This window comes from Necator americanus, chromosome III (genome assembly GCF_031761385.1).
Source record: "Necator americanus strain Aroian chromosome III, whole genome shotgun sequence".
Taxonomy (NCBI): Eukaryota; Metazoa; Nematoda; class Chromadorea; order Rhabditida; family Ancylostomatidae; genus Necator; species Necator americanus.
The window spans coordinates 11,772,509-11,790,121 of NC_087373.1; the positions used below are offsets into that span (position 1 = coordinate 11,772,509).

The 17,613-nt window shown below is 39.1% G+C and overlaps 3 protein-coding genes across 4 annotated transcripts; 2 read left to right on the forward strand and 1 right to left on the reverse strand.

Annotated features, from left to right (window-relative positions):
* Window positions 1-2,841: 2,841 nt before the first annotated feature.
* On the forward strand, window positions 2,842-3,168 carry RB195_009309 (uncharacterized protein; the record flags this gene model as incomplete). Its single annotated transcript, XM_064189809.1, has 1 exon — window positions 2,842-3,168. One exon carries the CDS (start codon window positions 2,842-2,844, stop codon window positions 3,166-3,168), a length of 327 nt encoding a protein of 108 aa, XP_064047392.1.
* A 487-nt stretch (window positions 3,169-3,655) lies between these two features.
* On the reverse strand, window positions 3,656-16,817 carry RB195_009310 (uncharacterized protein; the record flags this gene model as incomplete). 2 transcript variants are annotated; one of them, XM_064189811.1, is made up of 13 exons in its annotated part: window positions 3,656-3,793; window positions 4,598-4,762; window positions 6,397-6,485; window positions 7,833-7,941; window positions 8,001-8,168; window positions 8,247-8,319; window positions 10,069-10,148; window positions 10,219-10,297; window positions 13,486-13,608; window positions 13,686-13,841; window positions 14,057-14,174; window positions 16,425-16,526; window positions 16,769-16,817. In XM_064189811.1, 13 exons carry the CDS (start codon window positions 16,815-16,817, stop codon window positions 3,656-3,658), a joined length of 1,449 nt encoding a protein of 482 aa, XP_064047393.1. The 2 variants fall into 2 exon arrangements, with proteins under 2 accessions (XP_064047393.1, XP_064047394.1); XM_064189810.1 differs by lacking the exons at window positions 16,425-16,526; window positions 16,769-16,817 and having other exon boundaries at window positions 14,057-14,166.
* Window positions 14,343-14,552, forward strand: RB195_009311 (uncharacterized protein; the record flags this gene model as incomplete). The annotated part of the gene is made up of 1 exon (XM_064189812.1): window positions 14,343-14,552. One exon carries the CDS (start codon window positions 14,343-14,345, stop codon window positions 14,550-14,552), a length of 210 nt encoding a protein of 69 aa, XP_064047395.1.
* Window positions 16,818-17,613: the final 796 nt, after the last annotated feature.

Below are 17,613 nucleotides of genomic sequence, written 5' to 3' on the forward strand. Positions count from 1 at the left end.
TACAGTGCTTATCCCAGCGAGTTCCTCTTTCTTGGCAGCCATCGACATCGTTCCAACTACTCCGCACATCCAATGAAGAGCACAAACTAACCAGTCTCACCGACGAGCAGAGCTGCGCTACTAGACTGTCATCCTACGCGAATCAGATCCATATTCTCTCCAGAATCCTAGTCCAAACAAAATCAGCTCGTAATTCGTACATGTATAGTTCTATTCACTCGTATATGTGGTTCTCCGACGTATCGCAGCACTTATAGAGTCAAAGATAAAAGAAATTCTGAATGGGACTCTTCCCTCAACAGTATCCACAATAAATTTATTTAAAATTACTCCTTTTCTTTTTAAGTTTTCTTTTTAAAATTTATTTGTACGATTTAAAGGAAGTTGAGGAAACGTTGAGGGAAATTTCGAGGGCTTGGACTACTCCACCAGCACCCGCAAATGTGCTGAATAGTTCAGATGTATCAATCCAAGAAATTGAGACACACGCTTAAGCCCATTCCTGTGGGCTTGAGTGGGCGGAAGTCTGCGAAAACGCGTAGGAGAAAATGGCTAGCGCTACCCCCCAAAATGTTTGAAGGTATCCTTCGTGGAAATTTTCTTCATTTTGTGAGGTCAACTCATTTCGTTGTACATTTTCGGTTGGTGGCCGGAGCTGCGAGTTTTCGCAGTGATACATAGAAATTACCTCACGCATCCTACCTGGAAAGGTCACAATGGAAAGGCCACGACTTCAAAATGTCACCCGAACACTATATTCACTCTCCAGATCTAAACAGTATGTTTCGAATCTGCAATACGTGATCTGTAATTTTGTAATTCAAATTCAGCATGCCACACATGATTTCTTCCTGATCCCCAAGAAAAAGTCGTGTGGAACAGCGTTGGTTGCATCGATATTCCCAACGATGCAATTTTTTACGGGCTTCAGAACTGTGGCCACCTTTAACACGTCTGCAGTTGCGCAGGTAGGTCAGCTTCTGTCGGTTAGTTGAGTTACATAACTTGAGTTGCAAATGTTGGGCGACGGCGGACATGCTGATGTTTCTATCATAAGGAGGACCGGTGCAACCAAGATTCTTTCTTACATTCTCTACCCGGATTATTTATTTATTTATTTATTACGCTCAAAGGCGTGCCCAGAGTAAGAGGCAACGAATGAATAAAAATAAACAATAGAAAAACCAGCAACGAAAAAAGACTAGAATGAGAATAAGCAGGGATAAGTCACGCGAACAGTAAAGCAAGGGACGATTTGGTAATTTCAAAAAGCACATAAACTCGACAGGATGGGATTATGACTGATTCGTCGGATTAGTAGGCGGATTTGCGCATGATCACTCTTGTACTCGGGAACTACACCTCTACCCTTATCTATTGTGGTGAAATCCTAACGCCATCCATTTTGTGATAGATTTTTCGTGCCGCTTTAGACGTTTTCTTCTCGCAGTTCAAGTAATCATACTTAGATACGGTTGTTCCCATTGCCCGGGAGAGCGCGACCACAACAACGCTCACAACTAACTCAGTCTCCCTCTTCTCTAGGCATCGCCCCAATCGAACCCGCATAACGGGCGCTCGGGTAACAGAATATGCCAACGAGCGCACTTTTAGGTTCTCGGTCAGCGGTTTCTCAGCACATATGCTCCCAAAGGCAGCTTCCGTTGAAATTTTTGTTACAAACTTTTACATTCATCGCGAAAAGGCCCCTTAAATGTCTTCGTTGAAAAACCCATGGACGCCTAAATTGAACCAAATCCTTTTTTTTCTCTAGACCCCTACGAGAACCATACATGATCGATGTGGAATGTGTTCAACCGGGTCAAGCGCTTTCGATTAGTCTAAGGAAAGGGGGAAACATGAGTTCAGCAGAGAACGACAGCAGCAGACAGCAGCAGACGCGTAGCCACTCACCTCGTTGAAAACACATGGCGTCGACTATGTACCAGTTCTGAACGGTACGGTCTGAGTTAACGCGAGTAACATCGTGATAGGAGGACCAAAAAAATATTTTAGGTAGTTTTTAAGAGGAGAAGGTTTGCCCCACACTACAGTTGTACCGCTGTTTTTCCCACTTTCAGTCTTTTTGGAATTTAGATGAGGCAACTTTTTCTGCCTATATTTTGAACGATCCTTCTGCAAGGCTTTTCTGGTGAGCTTGCGGCGCACTCTTATCTGCTCATGCATATCCACTCAACGCTAGACATCGATACATATATCCCCAGGAAAAAATCTTCAAAAATACAGCACGAAATCTGCTGCTTTTCACTCCATTCACTTCATAAGGTCAGTTCGAGCCAGCCAAGAAAATAAAATTTAAAAATCTTTTCTTTCGTCACCATGTGATCTACGTAATAGATAACCTTTTATAGTAATACCTAAGGAAAACAGCAATACCCCAAAACTGAAGTTTCAGAACTCCAATTCAAGGCTTTTTCCACGAGGTTTTAGTGTAGTAGGGCGTTGAGTGATGATGTGGTGTGAAATTCCAACCAATGACATGATTAGAACACATATTCAGCATTTTAATCTTTTTTTTTTTCTTCTCGCACTTTAAATCTATCGAATTAGTCTTTGTGGAACTCATCAAAGAGAGACATAAGAGCACTGAGGCATAGATTTTGGACCCTCGATTCTCTGCAGAAAACAACTCCATGCAGATGTGAACTCATTACAGGACGAGAATTCCTACAGAAAAACCGGAGTTTCATGGCTTTTCTTCGTAGGTCAAAGGCTTGTGATTTCAGCATTTTTGAAATGAGCTGGAGTTCCAATCTTAACAGTCTCCAGATTCCCAAACATGACTATGGAAGAGGATAAATTCCCCCAGATTATGAATTGATGCTATGTCAGCTTCAGATTCTCTTTCAGTCCGTGTTCCAGAAATTTACCAAGATTCCTTCGAAAATTTTTATTAATAACCAGACCTTGGAAATCGTTGCAAAGAGAGAAAACAAAACGAAAAGAAAGGAAAAGAAAAAAGATTTCGTGAAAACAATGTCATTAGACTTGCACATGTATGAGAAACAAGCGAAGACATCAACCACAAACATGAAATCCTATGCCCCAATCCTAGAGACTCTCGTTCAAAATACCCACAACAAGAAAAAAAAATGGAATGTCAATGTTCACAGTGACATATCTGCCACTAGTGCATTTCTTTCTTAGCACACATACACTTATACATACGCTATATGCCTAGCAGATCACAACAGTAAGCGCCGAATGATCACTTATGGCTGGTTAGGACGTTGCCAATAAGAACTAATTGGAAAATGATATTAAATTACATCACATATAGCCGGTAGAACATCACCCTGAACGCATTAAGCATGAACATCGAAGGGTGAAAACCAAGAGACGAACGAACGAATCATTGAGGTGCACCTAGACAAGCGCTGACCGCTCTAGTATGGAAAAAAAGGGACGCTATAACGAGTTCTGTACACAGAGAGAACCACGAACACATAGTGTTCGTATATCACATATTTTGACACAAACAAAAATAACAAGAAAGAGAAAATCTTAGAGCGAATTTAGAGTGAACTTAGAGCGCAAGAAAACACAGCCCGCATAATCGAGCGAAAAATTAGTGAAGAACATAAAAATCACAACCCATGGCAGAGAGGGGAACCAAGAAAACGTACGGATCAAATTAAGCACTCTTCAGCTTCTGTTTTTCGCATAACCGTTTATGGTAACGTTGTGCAAGCGAGTTGAAAATCGACAATAGAAAACCGAAGATCATCAACGTCACTATGCCGCCGAGAATCGCCTGCAGCGTGGATGTCTTCTGGAAAAATGTCGATTTGAGGAAATATATGCGACAGCAATAGCCCCGAAACTTCAAAATATTCATCAAGCTATGCTTTCGACAAGGATCTATCTCCATCTTACAAATCTGCGAAAAAAAAACCCTTAATACTGGATTCAAGAGCGGGCAGAAGCTGTTATTTTTGGAATTTCGTCTTTTTTTCAAAAACAGAAATATGGTTTAAGAGCAACCAATAGTTCCAAGCATACTGTAGCAGATTCCTCGAAGCTTCTTAGTCAACGTACTTTTAAATAACACTTATTTTTGTGAAATAGAGAGAATCCATCCAATACATATTATTACATGCTGAATACATGAAAATAGCATATGTAAAGTCACAAATCTTAATTAGCTCACACCCACTATATTATAGAGAAATTTTACATAGATATTTTTATTATCTTACTGTTTATATTTGATTATTTCTGTAAATAATAGAAGTATTATTTACGATTATTAGAGTTGTTTATTTATAGAATTATTTATACAAGATATTTTTGAAGTATCTTTCGATGCAGCAAATCTCCAGGAGTCCAAAAAAAGCTACTTTTTAGAGATAGAAGGGAAATTCTTCTGAAAACGACCAAAAAAATTCTTCAAAGTAGAGCTCAACACTCTTCCGTAAACGGTGAGATGCTTCCCAAAATCAATAAAATACAAAAATAAATGGGAATACACTTAGCAGAAAATTTCGCTATGAATTTTTTTCTTGTATTTAGTTACTCTCAGCAGCCAACATCTACACAAATTCTTCAGAACATTTAAAAAAATCCAGTCACCAACCTGCTCCACCAGAGTTCCCGGTGGTCGATGTAGCGCCATCTTCTGCTTATGTAGCATATCACGAATAGGCTGCTGAATGGACTGGCCGATGTAAGGGATTCGTCCAATATGATGAACAACTACATTAAGATGATGTTCACTGAATGCGATGATCACGAACAGCATCTGAAAAGGCGATATATTTAAGTAAGCACGTATATGTCATAAGGAAGAAAAGTGTTTTTTCGATAAAGAAAATAAAAATAGCCTCCATAAAATTTCTAAGAGACTAACTGGAGAACGGTTTCAAGTAGCATATGCATACTGTGTGCGTACATTTTAGAATGTAAATAAATAAATAAATATTTCTCTAATTACTGAAATTTTTGGGAAGCAGGTTACGTAGGACAAGCATAAACCAGCACCAGAAAAAAAAGTAGAATTTCGATTAGAGTGAGAGAGAGGGAAAAATAGCCATAAATAAGACACCTTCACCTTCCACTTCTCAGTCATCTTCATCATTTTCAACAAAAGCGTATCACCTATTCTTGTAATGTTTGAAGTTAGAGATTATAATAAAAGCAGAATTGAGATATTTATTCTTTGATTAGTGGAATTGAACGCAACTTTATGGAAATTTACTAACTTCTCAGCAATAGAAGTACTTCCAGAAGAGTTAGGATAACTCTTCATCGAAAATCCATTTGTAATTGAAGAACAAACTTTGCATCAAATGAAATTATAGTTACATGAATGGTGCTTACACTGTAAATTCTTCCATTTTTTTAAAAAAGCAATATTCCTACGCTAGCATAGTTCTCTGTGATAAAGTCAATCAGCTGATAGCCTTAATGGTTTCATACGATGGAAGAAACATAAAGTGTCAGAACGTTCGCTTCAGGTGTTCTATTGGCTGATCTCTAGACATTGGTTCTTGAGAAAAATTGGAATAAATGTTATCGGAAATAAGAAATTTAAAAGAAACTTCTTTTCAAGTTAAGTTCGATCGTGTTCTCCGACTGTTTCTTTTTTTTTTGCAAATACACAGCTCTTCAAGATTTTTCTGAAGTACTTATACGACATTTTTCTTTCGTCTCCAAACCCATGTGCTGCCTCCTTGTGTCTTTTTCTCCTCAACTGCCGCATTTTCTGAGTAGGTACTCTTTCTCCGAAGCGATTAGCATATGTAAGCCCATCACTCCTTCAGCTATGGAGGAAGATTTGCGGACGCACGAAGAATTATTGGGCCGGAAACAATCGCAAACTAATAATGGACGAGACGAAGCGGAGCAAGCGTCAGGGATCCTGGATTCGCGTGTTTGCATTACATCATTCCTTGTGAGGGGAGAGGAGAATGATTTCATAAAAGCTTTCGGAGAGCTTCGAAGAGCTCTTGCGCACACAAATTCCCCACAAGCAGAATAGTTGAAGCACCTTTTCAGCACACAATGGGACATGCTTACGCAGAGACGAAGAAAAATAACAATTTCTTAGGGACCATAGCAACAGCTAGTGTTCGAAGCTTAGCTTTTTTTGTACAATCTTCACAAAAATTCCCATTCCGCACAATGAAATATTTGGAATTTGTGCACTTTGTCGCCCACATAAAATCCAACACAGATGATCCAACACAGATCCAACACAAAGCTACCATTCAACAAGGTTTATGAGGTCTAGGACACGCATCAACTGTAAAAACATTATCTGCCAATTTAAAACAGATATCAGTTTCGCGAGAAAACGAATAGAAATAAAAATTGGAGCCTCCCATAAATTTTTCATTGTTCTGATGTTTAGAGAAAACTAAAGTATCAACAAACCTGTACATGCATTTTAACTATAGCCTTTCCGATGAGTGTTGCTCCGAAGAACGACCAGAATGGAACAAGAAAATGTCCACATGTTATTCCTGAAATGAGGAACTCTTAAGATCAACAACTTAAACAAGAGAACACAGTAATATCGTGTGCGTATCGAAATTAAACAAAATCTCTTTGAAAAGAATACTTGAACTGAAGAAAGATTGGGATTTTTGCCACAGGCACGGACTGAAGCGTTAGTAGTATTTTAAGTGAATTTTCCTAGCAATTACAAATTTATGGTATCGACTACTCTCTGAGAGAGACTTTCCTGTGATTATTTCTCATAATTTTTACTACTCAACATCCGTAGCAAAAAATTTAGCTGCCATTCAAATCCATGCATTTTTTTCTCGAAATATCTAATATCATGATGCACGGAAATCTTGAAAACAACAAACTGCTTAAACCACTTCACTTAGCAATACAATACAACTTAGCAATACACGTAAATTAGTCTTTTGTTCGATTGTCTAGTTCTAATTATTTTCAACAAAAGGTCAAAGTAACTAACAGTCAGTGTAACTTCAAAAAGGTCAAAGTTACAATGCAACTAAGTGGTTTGAAGATAAAGGATAAAGTTAAAGTTTCTGGCGTCAATCAATGCGCTTGGGATGCGCCCCCAGGTTCACTTCAATTCAGAATCGTTTGAGATTTACGAACGAGTAACTAGCCTACACAATTATTTGCGGTGGCTAGCCGATGTGTCAAGTCAGTTTCTCCGAGACAACTCTAATTCATCGACCCCAGATGGATGAAAGGCTTGGTGAGCACTAGGGCGGATTCGAACCTCCTATCGATCGTGCAGGGAGCGGAACCTCTAACCGCTACACTACAGCAGTCCACGGTTTGAAGATATTGCCCCAAAATCAGAAAATCTATTACTTCAAATTGATAAGGATGGAGTCTGATTTGTTTCTCGCTACACACCAACTTAGGTAGAAAAAACCCATCTTATAGCAAGGAAGATAAATGGCAAGTGAAATCATTTCAAGATCCATAAGTCAAACCGCTGTTTTCGATACCAAATGTTTTATATGGCTAGCCTCGGAGAAGTGTTTTGCACGAAGACTAATAAGACGAATCCAACATCTGTTACATTTTAATGAGAAAATTGTTAATCTGATAAGGCAAATTCTAGTTGATACAAAGTGTAATGAAAGAAATATTTGTTATTGACATTTAGGCACGCAGTCTCAGTATACAAAAAGATTTTTGAGTGAACGACTCATGTTCGCTTTTAATGTTACTGTGCTTCAAATACTCAACTTCCTCATAAACACCTGAAACTAGAGTACAAAGAATGTCTTGAGAAAGGAATTGTTGCGAACTCTTCGAACGAAACCCACAAACTTCCATAACATTTTCTGTAACTGAGATAATAACCGCGAACGCACCCGCCAGATCGAAGAGAGGGTTCGGGATCGACGCGAATAGTAGGATTCCAGGGAATCCAACACGGGAGATGAACCGTTCCACCCAAGCTTTTCCGCGATCGGCCCATGACTGAACCATCACACAAGAGATTAGCAGATAAAAATACCAGAGTAGTTTGAAAATCTCACCAATTCATCGGCTCCACCCTTTTTCTCAGCATTCATGAGCTGAAGGAATTCTTTGTACTCTTCGTCATCTGGCTCTTCTCCGGTGAGCCGTGCCGCTCTTGCCATGAAGTAGGGCGGTAGTTCCCCAAGCGCCGTGCCAGCACCCCATAACAAAGATTCAACACGAACCTGAAAAGGACTAGTAATGTATAAACAGCCCCATAAACACCAAGTGCAACCAGCGCAAACAACTTCAGTGCAACATACCTTCGCAACAATCTGCCAAAGAGTAATCGCTATCGATGACGATGCGTCGGACCTTGGGTGTGGACAGGTTATGCTGTAATAAAGTAAATATGAATAAGAGTGCAAACAAACAAACATTTTAACTACTCTTATACATCTAGAGAGAAATTTCGGGAACATAACATATAAAAACGACGAAATATATAAACATATAAAACATATAAAAACGAAACGACGGCAAATAGTAAGATTAACAAAGAGGAGAAACTTTGAGAAAACTTTTCCCATTTAAAAACGAAAAATGGGAACGAACGCCACACTGGGAGGATCCACAATTTGGAGCTAAGCCTGTTGGTTACAACATCAAAGCAGTTAAACGTTACTGAAGTTCAACTATTTAAGGAAGTAATCATAACATCTGTGAGGGAAAATATGTGATCAGTATTACATTATGACTAACTTGCGGAATACCGGCGAAAAAACTAAACAGCAAAAAGCTGCAAACCAAGATATCAATTTCCTCACACCTACGTTTTCGTCGCAAAAAAAAAAAGAATCTAAAATGATTTGCACGATACACAAAGAAAAATCCAAAAGTAGCCAATCACGCAACATTTCTTCGCTTTGTTCAATTAATAAGTTGAGCTCTCTACTTTTAATTAGTAGTGAGAAAATCGTTTTTATAAAGAAAACATTTAATTTTCGAGTTAGTTTCCAGATCACTGATGTCAAGGATAAATCCCTAAAATACAGCAAAAAGCTCAACTTGGAGAAAGTACAAATCCACCCAACATTCAAGTCCGCTTACGGTTGAAGGGATCTTAATGAGTAGGATGGGAGTTACAATAGAAACCGATGAGAATTCAAACGCACTTCTAACGAATTGGTCTTGGTGAGTCATTTCCGATGACAAAATATTTAAGCGCGAAAGTTGTTTACTTCTATCAGACAGTGTTCGGCTCCAACCAATAAGTAAATAAATTTTCAACGGAATAAAATTTTCAACAAAAGACAATATATAGACACCTGAGGCCTCAAGCCTCTAATAAATGATAAAGAATACACTTGAAGACATGAGAGAAGAAATTGCTATGGAATTGTTGCAAGTGAGAGCCTTTTCTAAATGGTCAAATGTATGAAGACCGTAGTAACACCATTCACAGGCCGTAGGTCTTAGGAAAGTATAGCAGACAAGTGCTACACAAACTTGTCACGAGGTTAAGTTGAGCGAATACTGACTTTTTCTAAGAACTGCTCCGATACCACCCCTTTTTACTTTAAAGACAACCAAACAATCAATCATCGAGCAAGAAATGATGATGCCTTGCCCATGAGTCATAACCAAACCCATTTTCATTCATATTAGAATAATGCGTTTGTGATAACAATTCAGACTCGGAATGGTAGAAATGTAAGCTATTTGTTCTGTCCGTATCGTCCTGAAGCAATGGCACAGGAAAAGCTAGCGAAACAATTCAGTCAAACAAGATTCCTCACAAAGGAATACGTGGGGCAGCAAAAAGTTTCTTTTCAGTAATAATAAAATTCACACCCCTCTTATGAGCTAAAAAAGCTTTTTTTTAACCCTGTGCTAACGACTACTAATAAGCGCTACCCCACGTCAAAATTGGTAAAGAAAAGTTTCAGCTAATGGTTTATTTCTCATTTCTGCGAGCAAAAGGGTTGCAAATGTTACAACAGTTGGATGAAAAAGAGAGCTAAGAGAAGAAAAAGAAAACTGAAGATTGAACATATGCTAGAAAATTACACTGGACTATATAACTATCGGAAATTGAATGGAAGACTAAAATTACTATTGATTGAAAGCTGAGAAGAAGCTTACCTATCCGGATAAGGAGGTTCTGGAAAATCCAAACTATTACATTCATGGGCTGCCAATGTGACAGCAGCGATGTGGGGTCCCTGAAGAGAAAAACCTATCTGAGAAAATTGTTTTGATACTCTGAAAAAAAAAACCGTAACCGCTACGTACCAAGTAGATAAGAAACGTATGCAGGCCAGATCCTAGTCCGATGGAGGACAGCACGCCGAGAAATACCCACCATCCCCACCTGAAAATGTGTCATTGCGAGTGAGGAAATAACGTTTGCCTAGATATTTGTTTAGACTATATCCGCCCCTTACCGTGACTCTATCAGAAAGAACAGCAACTAGTTACCAAAATAACTGTTTGTCGCGTGGTTTAATTCAGGATGGATGGAATAGATTAAGAATGGTTTCACAGACTTAGAAAAGATTCCTATATTCTTCCGAGAACTTTGGGAGGTTTTGCATAATACATCGAAAGAAACTAAGTTACTTATCTCTTCGCCAACTGATTTAAAACAAACACAAACAATTCGTTGAGTCCTAAATACACTGAAATTTGTGTTCCGAAGAGAAAAAGAGAGAGAGGGAGAAAGAGATAGAGAGAAAATGCGAGTTGCAACTGCGTGAAACTTAAGAGCCACTATAAGCACTCGTACAACTTGTAGAAAAAAATCATCTGACTTCACTGCAAGCATGCTGCAGTAGTTCTACTATTTTAAATAATAAAGGAGGAAAAGACAAGTAAATATATCCTGACTTCGATCCACTTCACAAACAACTAACAGCGCCAAAAAGCGAACCAGTCCAAACTATACTATTCAACTAATATGTCTTTCTCAGTAGATTATGGTAGAAGGCGAGCTTGCATTCATACCAAAACATATCAGTTCTCTCTTCTTCAACTTCTGAGTTTAAATGTGTATTTGACGATGCAAAAAAAAACAACGCAAAGAATTAATGGAATAGTTAACTATAACCGCGAATAGAATATGCTCACAAAATAACTTTTGTTCAGCCTTAAGACTTTTAGTCACTTATTATTATTATTATCACTTATCAGTGATATCTTCTAAGAAACGTCTTCCAAGCATAAGAGACTCAAAAAAATCAATTAAAGTTTACATTTCATTGTGTAAATTGTTTTGTTGTGGCTAGAGAAACCCTCAATCATTACCGAGCCTCTAAATCATGCACCCTTTCTTTATGAAGCAAAACTATGCGAAATACGCTTGCTGATAGAATCATGGATTACTGCTGCATCCAGCAATCTACTTCTTCAAAAGATAATGTAAAGCGCAAAGTCACATGTGTAATAAGCAGATCAAAGCAACGAGAAGAAGTGAAGGGAAAGAAGCTTTCGAAGAGATTTTAAGCTTATTGAAATTCAAAAGATAGTTTACTAGAATAGAAAATAATCATTCTGTAGACAATATGTTACCACTCCATGATTATACAAAAGTTTCAGAAAACTGGCAACCCTAATCAAACATTAGAAGATTCAAGATAAATGACATCCCATTCGCCAAAGACAGAGATTATTGGATCATTTGATCGATTCATTTAAAATGAAGTACTGGTTAGTTTCTGGCTTACATGGTGTGCTCTCCAACATTCCAAGACAAAAACCATAGGAGTTCGATGTAACACAAGAGTGTTGAGAATTTTAATTGATTTTCAGTTTTATCGTTCAAGCACCGTTCAAGTGTCAGCTGCTTCTCTCGACACTTATCATGAAAACGTTCTTGCATAGCATAAACATGCAATTTCTTCAGTTGTTATGCATTGCTGTTGTGTCGCTTGATAAAGCTTTTAAATGCCATTGTCTGCACTGTAAATTTGAATTGGAGAGAACTTTGCTCATTTCCTTTTTTATTGAAGCATTTGAATGATTGCAATAAAACGCAAATATTATGGAAAAAGTACTGCATTGAAATCCACACACTAACGGAGAAGAGAATATCGGCAATTTCTTTTTCTAATTTTCATAACTCTCTTTAGAAACCTCCAAATTCTATAAAACCTCTTTAAAAAGTGGCTCTAACAGCACAGAGTTCAAATCAAACGACCTCCATACCGTTACTTTTACAAAAGAAGACAAATAATCTATAGACAATATCTAAGGGCAGTGAACTTCTACAACATAAATACACTACATATCGGTTCGAAATCATTAAAAGATAAAAGATAAAAGGCCGGTGTTAAGCAATTCCTTTTAGATTATGGTGACGATGGCGAGGATCCCTTCGCCAACCGTTCAAAAGTGAAGGGACCCCTTTCGCTTGGTCGATTGGCGAGGGGATCCTCACCATCATCACCACAATCTAAAAGGAACTGCTTAACACCGGCCTTTCATCTTTTATCTCACCGTTTAAGCTGCACCCCGTGAGCTTGACCCCCTTCACCTGAGGAGGTTCCGGCTCCTCCGTTTGAGGTTTACAAATATGCGGATATGCGGCGTATGGAATTGCAAGCTGAGACCTGGCGATGTATCAGATCACTGCCTATCCCTCCGTACAAATATACAAATCTGGCAGCGATTTATCAACTTCGGAGAGGTGAAAGGCTTCGTAGGCATAGGTCATTCGTAAGCATCTCCATTTTTGATGGTTTCGAACCATCAAAAGTGGATGCTTACGAACCTCTTGTCATCGCACCATCTTAAAGTTAATAAATGACGGCTCAAAGGAAAATAGAGATGAAACTGCTGAGCTTCAATACTAAGAGAAAGAATATCACAAATCCGAGAGTAAACAAAAATTTCGCTACAAAATGTAGCTCTTGCCTTAAAAATTCCTCGTTTAACGTATGAACGTAACTGTATTCAGCGTCATTACGTAAAAATACATCGGCTTCAAAAATTACTGGAGGCAACGTGACAAATAGTAGCATAAAACCAGTTATTCACATGAATTAGAGAAGAAAATATTTACAGTCCAAATTGAAAATTTGAAATGAAATGTTCCTAATGCTCGAGTCCCTTGGTATCGACTGAAAAGGACCGACCCGCAAGCACCATCTAGCCATAGGTTTCTCCACAAAACATCGAAATTTTCGAATACACTTATTATGAGTAGATGTAAAGAACACATGTAAACAACTGCATCAAATTATCACTTTCCTTTGCATAACTCCTATCTTCATTTTTCATTCGAACTTGTTTACCTTAGATATTCAAAAAAAACTGTCGATGCTGAATGCCTTGCCATGTTATTTTAATCGAGCAGAGTTCCCAGCTTTTCTACACTAATACGTCAACATAATTTAAATAAGAAGCAAACAGAAATGAGAGCAATAAATGTTGAAGAGACATAGGAAGGTCAAGAACTGTACTATGGCGCCTATATCTCTTCTGCTTATGGTTAAAAAAAATTCAATAAAGTGATGAAAAGCAGTGCGAAATCAGACGGACTAGCTCGGAAAAATAACTCACCACGTTAACGCCTTTTCTGCAACGGCTATATGTTGTTGATGTTGACCAGGAGTAATGTAGGCATAATAAATAAGCCCAGAAATTATAGAAATCGATAACAGCAATGCTTTTTGGTGAAGCATCCTGGAATGGATGATACATGGACTAGGTAAATTTTGAAAAACGAAGGTTGAGAAGAAAAAATAAGTATGAACACGTACCCGGTGAGGAACTCAAAAGTCAAGTTGAGCACTTCCATAAATGCGTAGTATGTGGTTGTGAAGGGTTGCCGCCATAATACAATCTTCTCCCGTGCAAGTCTGTTTAATGTGTTCGTGGAAGGTGACGGTCTGAGTCCGCCGTTTTTGAAATGGCCACTGAAAGCACGACAGGAAAATGTTGATATTTGAACGGAATCAGGACAACGTTCTCGGAATCAATTTCCAATCTTTTGTGTGTGCTGTTGTTGTGCATTACGTACAATATTGCTCGATTTTGCGAAGAACCACGTATAGGTAGTCGAATGACAAGGAAGTCATCTCCATTCAATTTCAAAATAAAACAAAAAAAACCGAATGTAAAGTTGGCTCACTTGCTTGTTTTCATTCCAGCTCCATTGAATTCCACTTTCTTCTCCTTAGTGGGAGATGTAGCGGCAGCTGTTTTACGAGGAGCTCCCTTCTTCTTGGTTTTTGTAACCATTTCGGTGACTAAAACATTACTGTAGCTCATATATATATGTATGCTCATATACATTTATGTGAACAGGAATGAATCAACTGTTTTTCTTAATGCGCAAAAAATCAGACGTAAATTTGCAGACTATGAAAGAAAAACAGCAGATAAGCCGAGCCTTCTAATGGAAAATATGGGTAACAATGCTTAGTAACACTAGGCCAGAATATGTCTTCAATCAGATTTTGCCTCGAGAATATAAAGGACTTGAAATTGAGCCAAGCAAGATGAGTGGACACGAAATAATGATGCGTCTGCCTGGTGAGACAGCCCCAACACCAAATGAGGACCTAAACGCCCTACAAAGTACAGAAATGAGGGACGTGGAAGAAGCGAAATCGATCGAACCGTGACGTGGAGTGCAGCGCACCGCTAATGGATTCACAATTGCTAAAATAACGGCAGAGAAAGAGATGATCGACCGAGCAGATAAGGACAAACATTTGCAAAACGAAAGAAAATGGTGAAAAAACGTGAACGGAATCTTATTACACGTCACTTTCTGCGACCAACGACGAAGAAGTCCGACGACGACAGTCTGGTGCGGTCACACAAATCGTTGTCGGCTACAGTAGGAAATAAGGCGTGCGGTGACGACTCGCCTTTGCAATGGTGATGGGGTTAGGAAGGATGGTGATCGGTGCTAATTCCAAGTGGCTCTATTCGCACTATTCGGTGACCATTAGCAGATACAAGGGTCTCAAGCCATTTATCTATTTTTTTTGTTTCTTTTTTTTCGTTTTGCCATTTGTCAGGTCTCAAATGGGTATTCATCTCATTTGCACTTTAGATGTGCGGAATTTGAAGGAGAAAATTCTCCAGAATGATCGTAAGCGCACACTCGAAACCTTCACGTTTTGCCCGACGTCACTCGGCAGAAACACGTATTCAGCTGATTTGACACTGAAGATGTTTGTTTTGTAAACACTTTGGTCCCACAACGGTGTGCTATTGGAGTGAACTTGTACCACACCATTAGTCAAATAACATTGAATAAACAAACAAACAACAATACAACAAACGATAAACAAACTTTTTCAAATACGGTTTTTAAAAGAAGAGGCCGATGGTTTTACTTGGATCGTATTTATCTTCCCGAAGTTAAGTATGATGTAAACGGGTCCAGGTATTCCTCAGTTAGTGATTACTCCGCTTTAATCGTCTCCGACTCTACACGGACTCACGGGTGAAGTTTTAAGGTGCAGGATGAAGATGATTGGAAGAAAGTCGAAGATTTTGAGTATGTGGTGTATGCAATAACAGAATCTGGGCAACATATGCGGTTGTTCATGTTGACATGCTTCGGTCGTAGACAACCGCATCTCAACGATCATCCCATCAGTCATCAGCCAAGTAGATAATCGTGATCAGCACCCTCTAGAACCAGGAACAAAGCTTGAGGGATGGGGACAAATCGGAGAAGCAACGAGACGGTTTGCGTTGATCAACCTTCTTCGGATCGGCCACCGCCTCCGACTTCAATTTAGAATTGTGAAGGTTCATGAACCTATGTGTAGAGCTCATACAGCTGGGTCGTTTAAGTTCGACAGCAAATGCGGCAAGTAATTGTAGTCCAGGTGACGCGTTCATACTCTTTCTCAACCCTGCGTCAAATTTGAACAAAAGATGATCCCGCCGCGAGCGTAACCGCCCACGTAATTCCACTAAAACTCAGGTGGTTTTTGAACCGACTGTCTTGACCACAACAATGACTTGCGGTGCCCATCGATTTATCAAGCCTATATCAGGGCTTTCTGGAGTTTCTTCCAGAGAAATTCAAGCAGTTTATCCACGTCAAAAAGATGAAGGACGTTGTTGGCGTTGACTCGATATCGAACCATCCAGACACAGTGGGACCACTTTCCATTACGCTAGGCCCTTCCTGCACTTGGAAATGAAATCTGCGAATTTAAATCCATCAATTAGTGAATGCTGTACGGAAAAGCCTGTATATGACATGGAAATGGTATAAAAATGTGGCTAAACTCTACTTAGAAGGAGAATCGACGGAAAAATATAACAGTATGGGAGGGAAGACGAATTTTTATCTGTGTGTACAGCAGTATGGGAGAGAATGCGAGGCTATTCTTCCAAAGTAATGAATTACTTTTCTATAAAACAATATGAGAACATAATGTTAGATGAGAATGAATGGATGATGAAGGTAATGCTGTCAGCTCCACCACCATATTGTTATCGGGGCGGTCTGGCATTGCAATACTAACCGGTTTCCATTTGTACAGTTGTCCTCCGTGTACAGTTGAGTATATTCAAGGATTCAACAGTAGAATAGTCGAATAGTCGTCGGATTCGTTCTGTCGGCTTAGCTGAAAAGCTGTAATGGATTTTGTATGTAATGACCCGCAAGAACATCCCACTAACACGAGAACAAGCTAATAACCGCGCGAAAAATAAGAGATTTAATAGGTTCGTTGATGACCGGAGAGCAAGGGCGGAAGGAGGTCATCTAAGTAACGACTGTTGTCAGAGAAACTATGTTGGAGGTTGGTATTCATCGCGATCCACGCGACCAGGTGATGATCAAGGTTAATCTCATGAGAAAACAGACCATTTGATTTCTCAACGCATCGAAAATCACTAAGACAAGGAAGTTGCATGGCTAAGAAAAACAGAAGGATATGTGATTAGCTGGATACAACCTGGAAGCCATGAAATAACAAAAAGAAGCGTCTCGTTAAGAATCACAACCTGGTTAAAGTAGAATACTATGAAATTGGCCATGCTCAAATCTCTACCCAAAAAGATAGGGTTAGGCGTGTAGATCGTGAGTATAAGTGTGATCAATCCCTTGTAATTGTCCTGAAAAAAGGCGTGGAAAAGAACTTGTCGATCGAATTTCACTACGAGGCACGTCTTGACAGCTTGTCACCTATGCGAGCGATAGCAGACACATACGCCGGATTGCGAGCGAGCGGACAATTGACTGGCTGCTGATGCTCTCTCCCTGTTCACTTTCGGACGCACACATGCATGCACTCAAATGCGTTGTTAGACGCCTCGTAGGAAAATCATGTCGACGACACCGTTTCCCACGTCGTTTTCCCGACAATTCGGTGGATTTGAGCGTGATTGCGCTTATAGTCGTGATGTGCACTCGTGATCTTATATTCCGATGGAGAACACCGGCAATTTCTTGCTTTTCTTCGGCACCATTAAGAAATGAATTAGTACTGCCATCTTGCCTCATTTTACTTTACACTTTCCAATAGAACAATCGATAAATATGAGATGTATTACTTTTTAGTAGATGATGTTGAGTATAAATGCTGCACATGGACTGTTCACAACTGTCTAATTCAAGCACATATGTGAAATTAATCGGCATTTTCTGTTTTATGTTCGGCTAGCAGTGATACCGAGTAACATTCCTTACTAGAAAAAACATACGACATT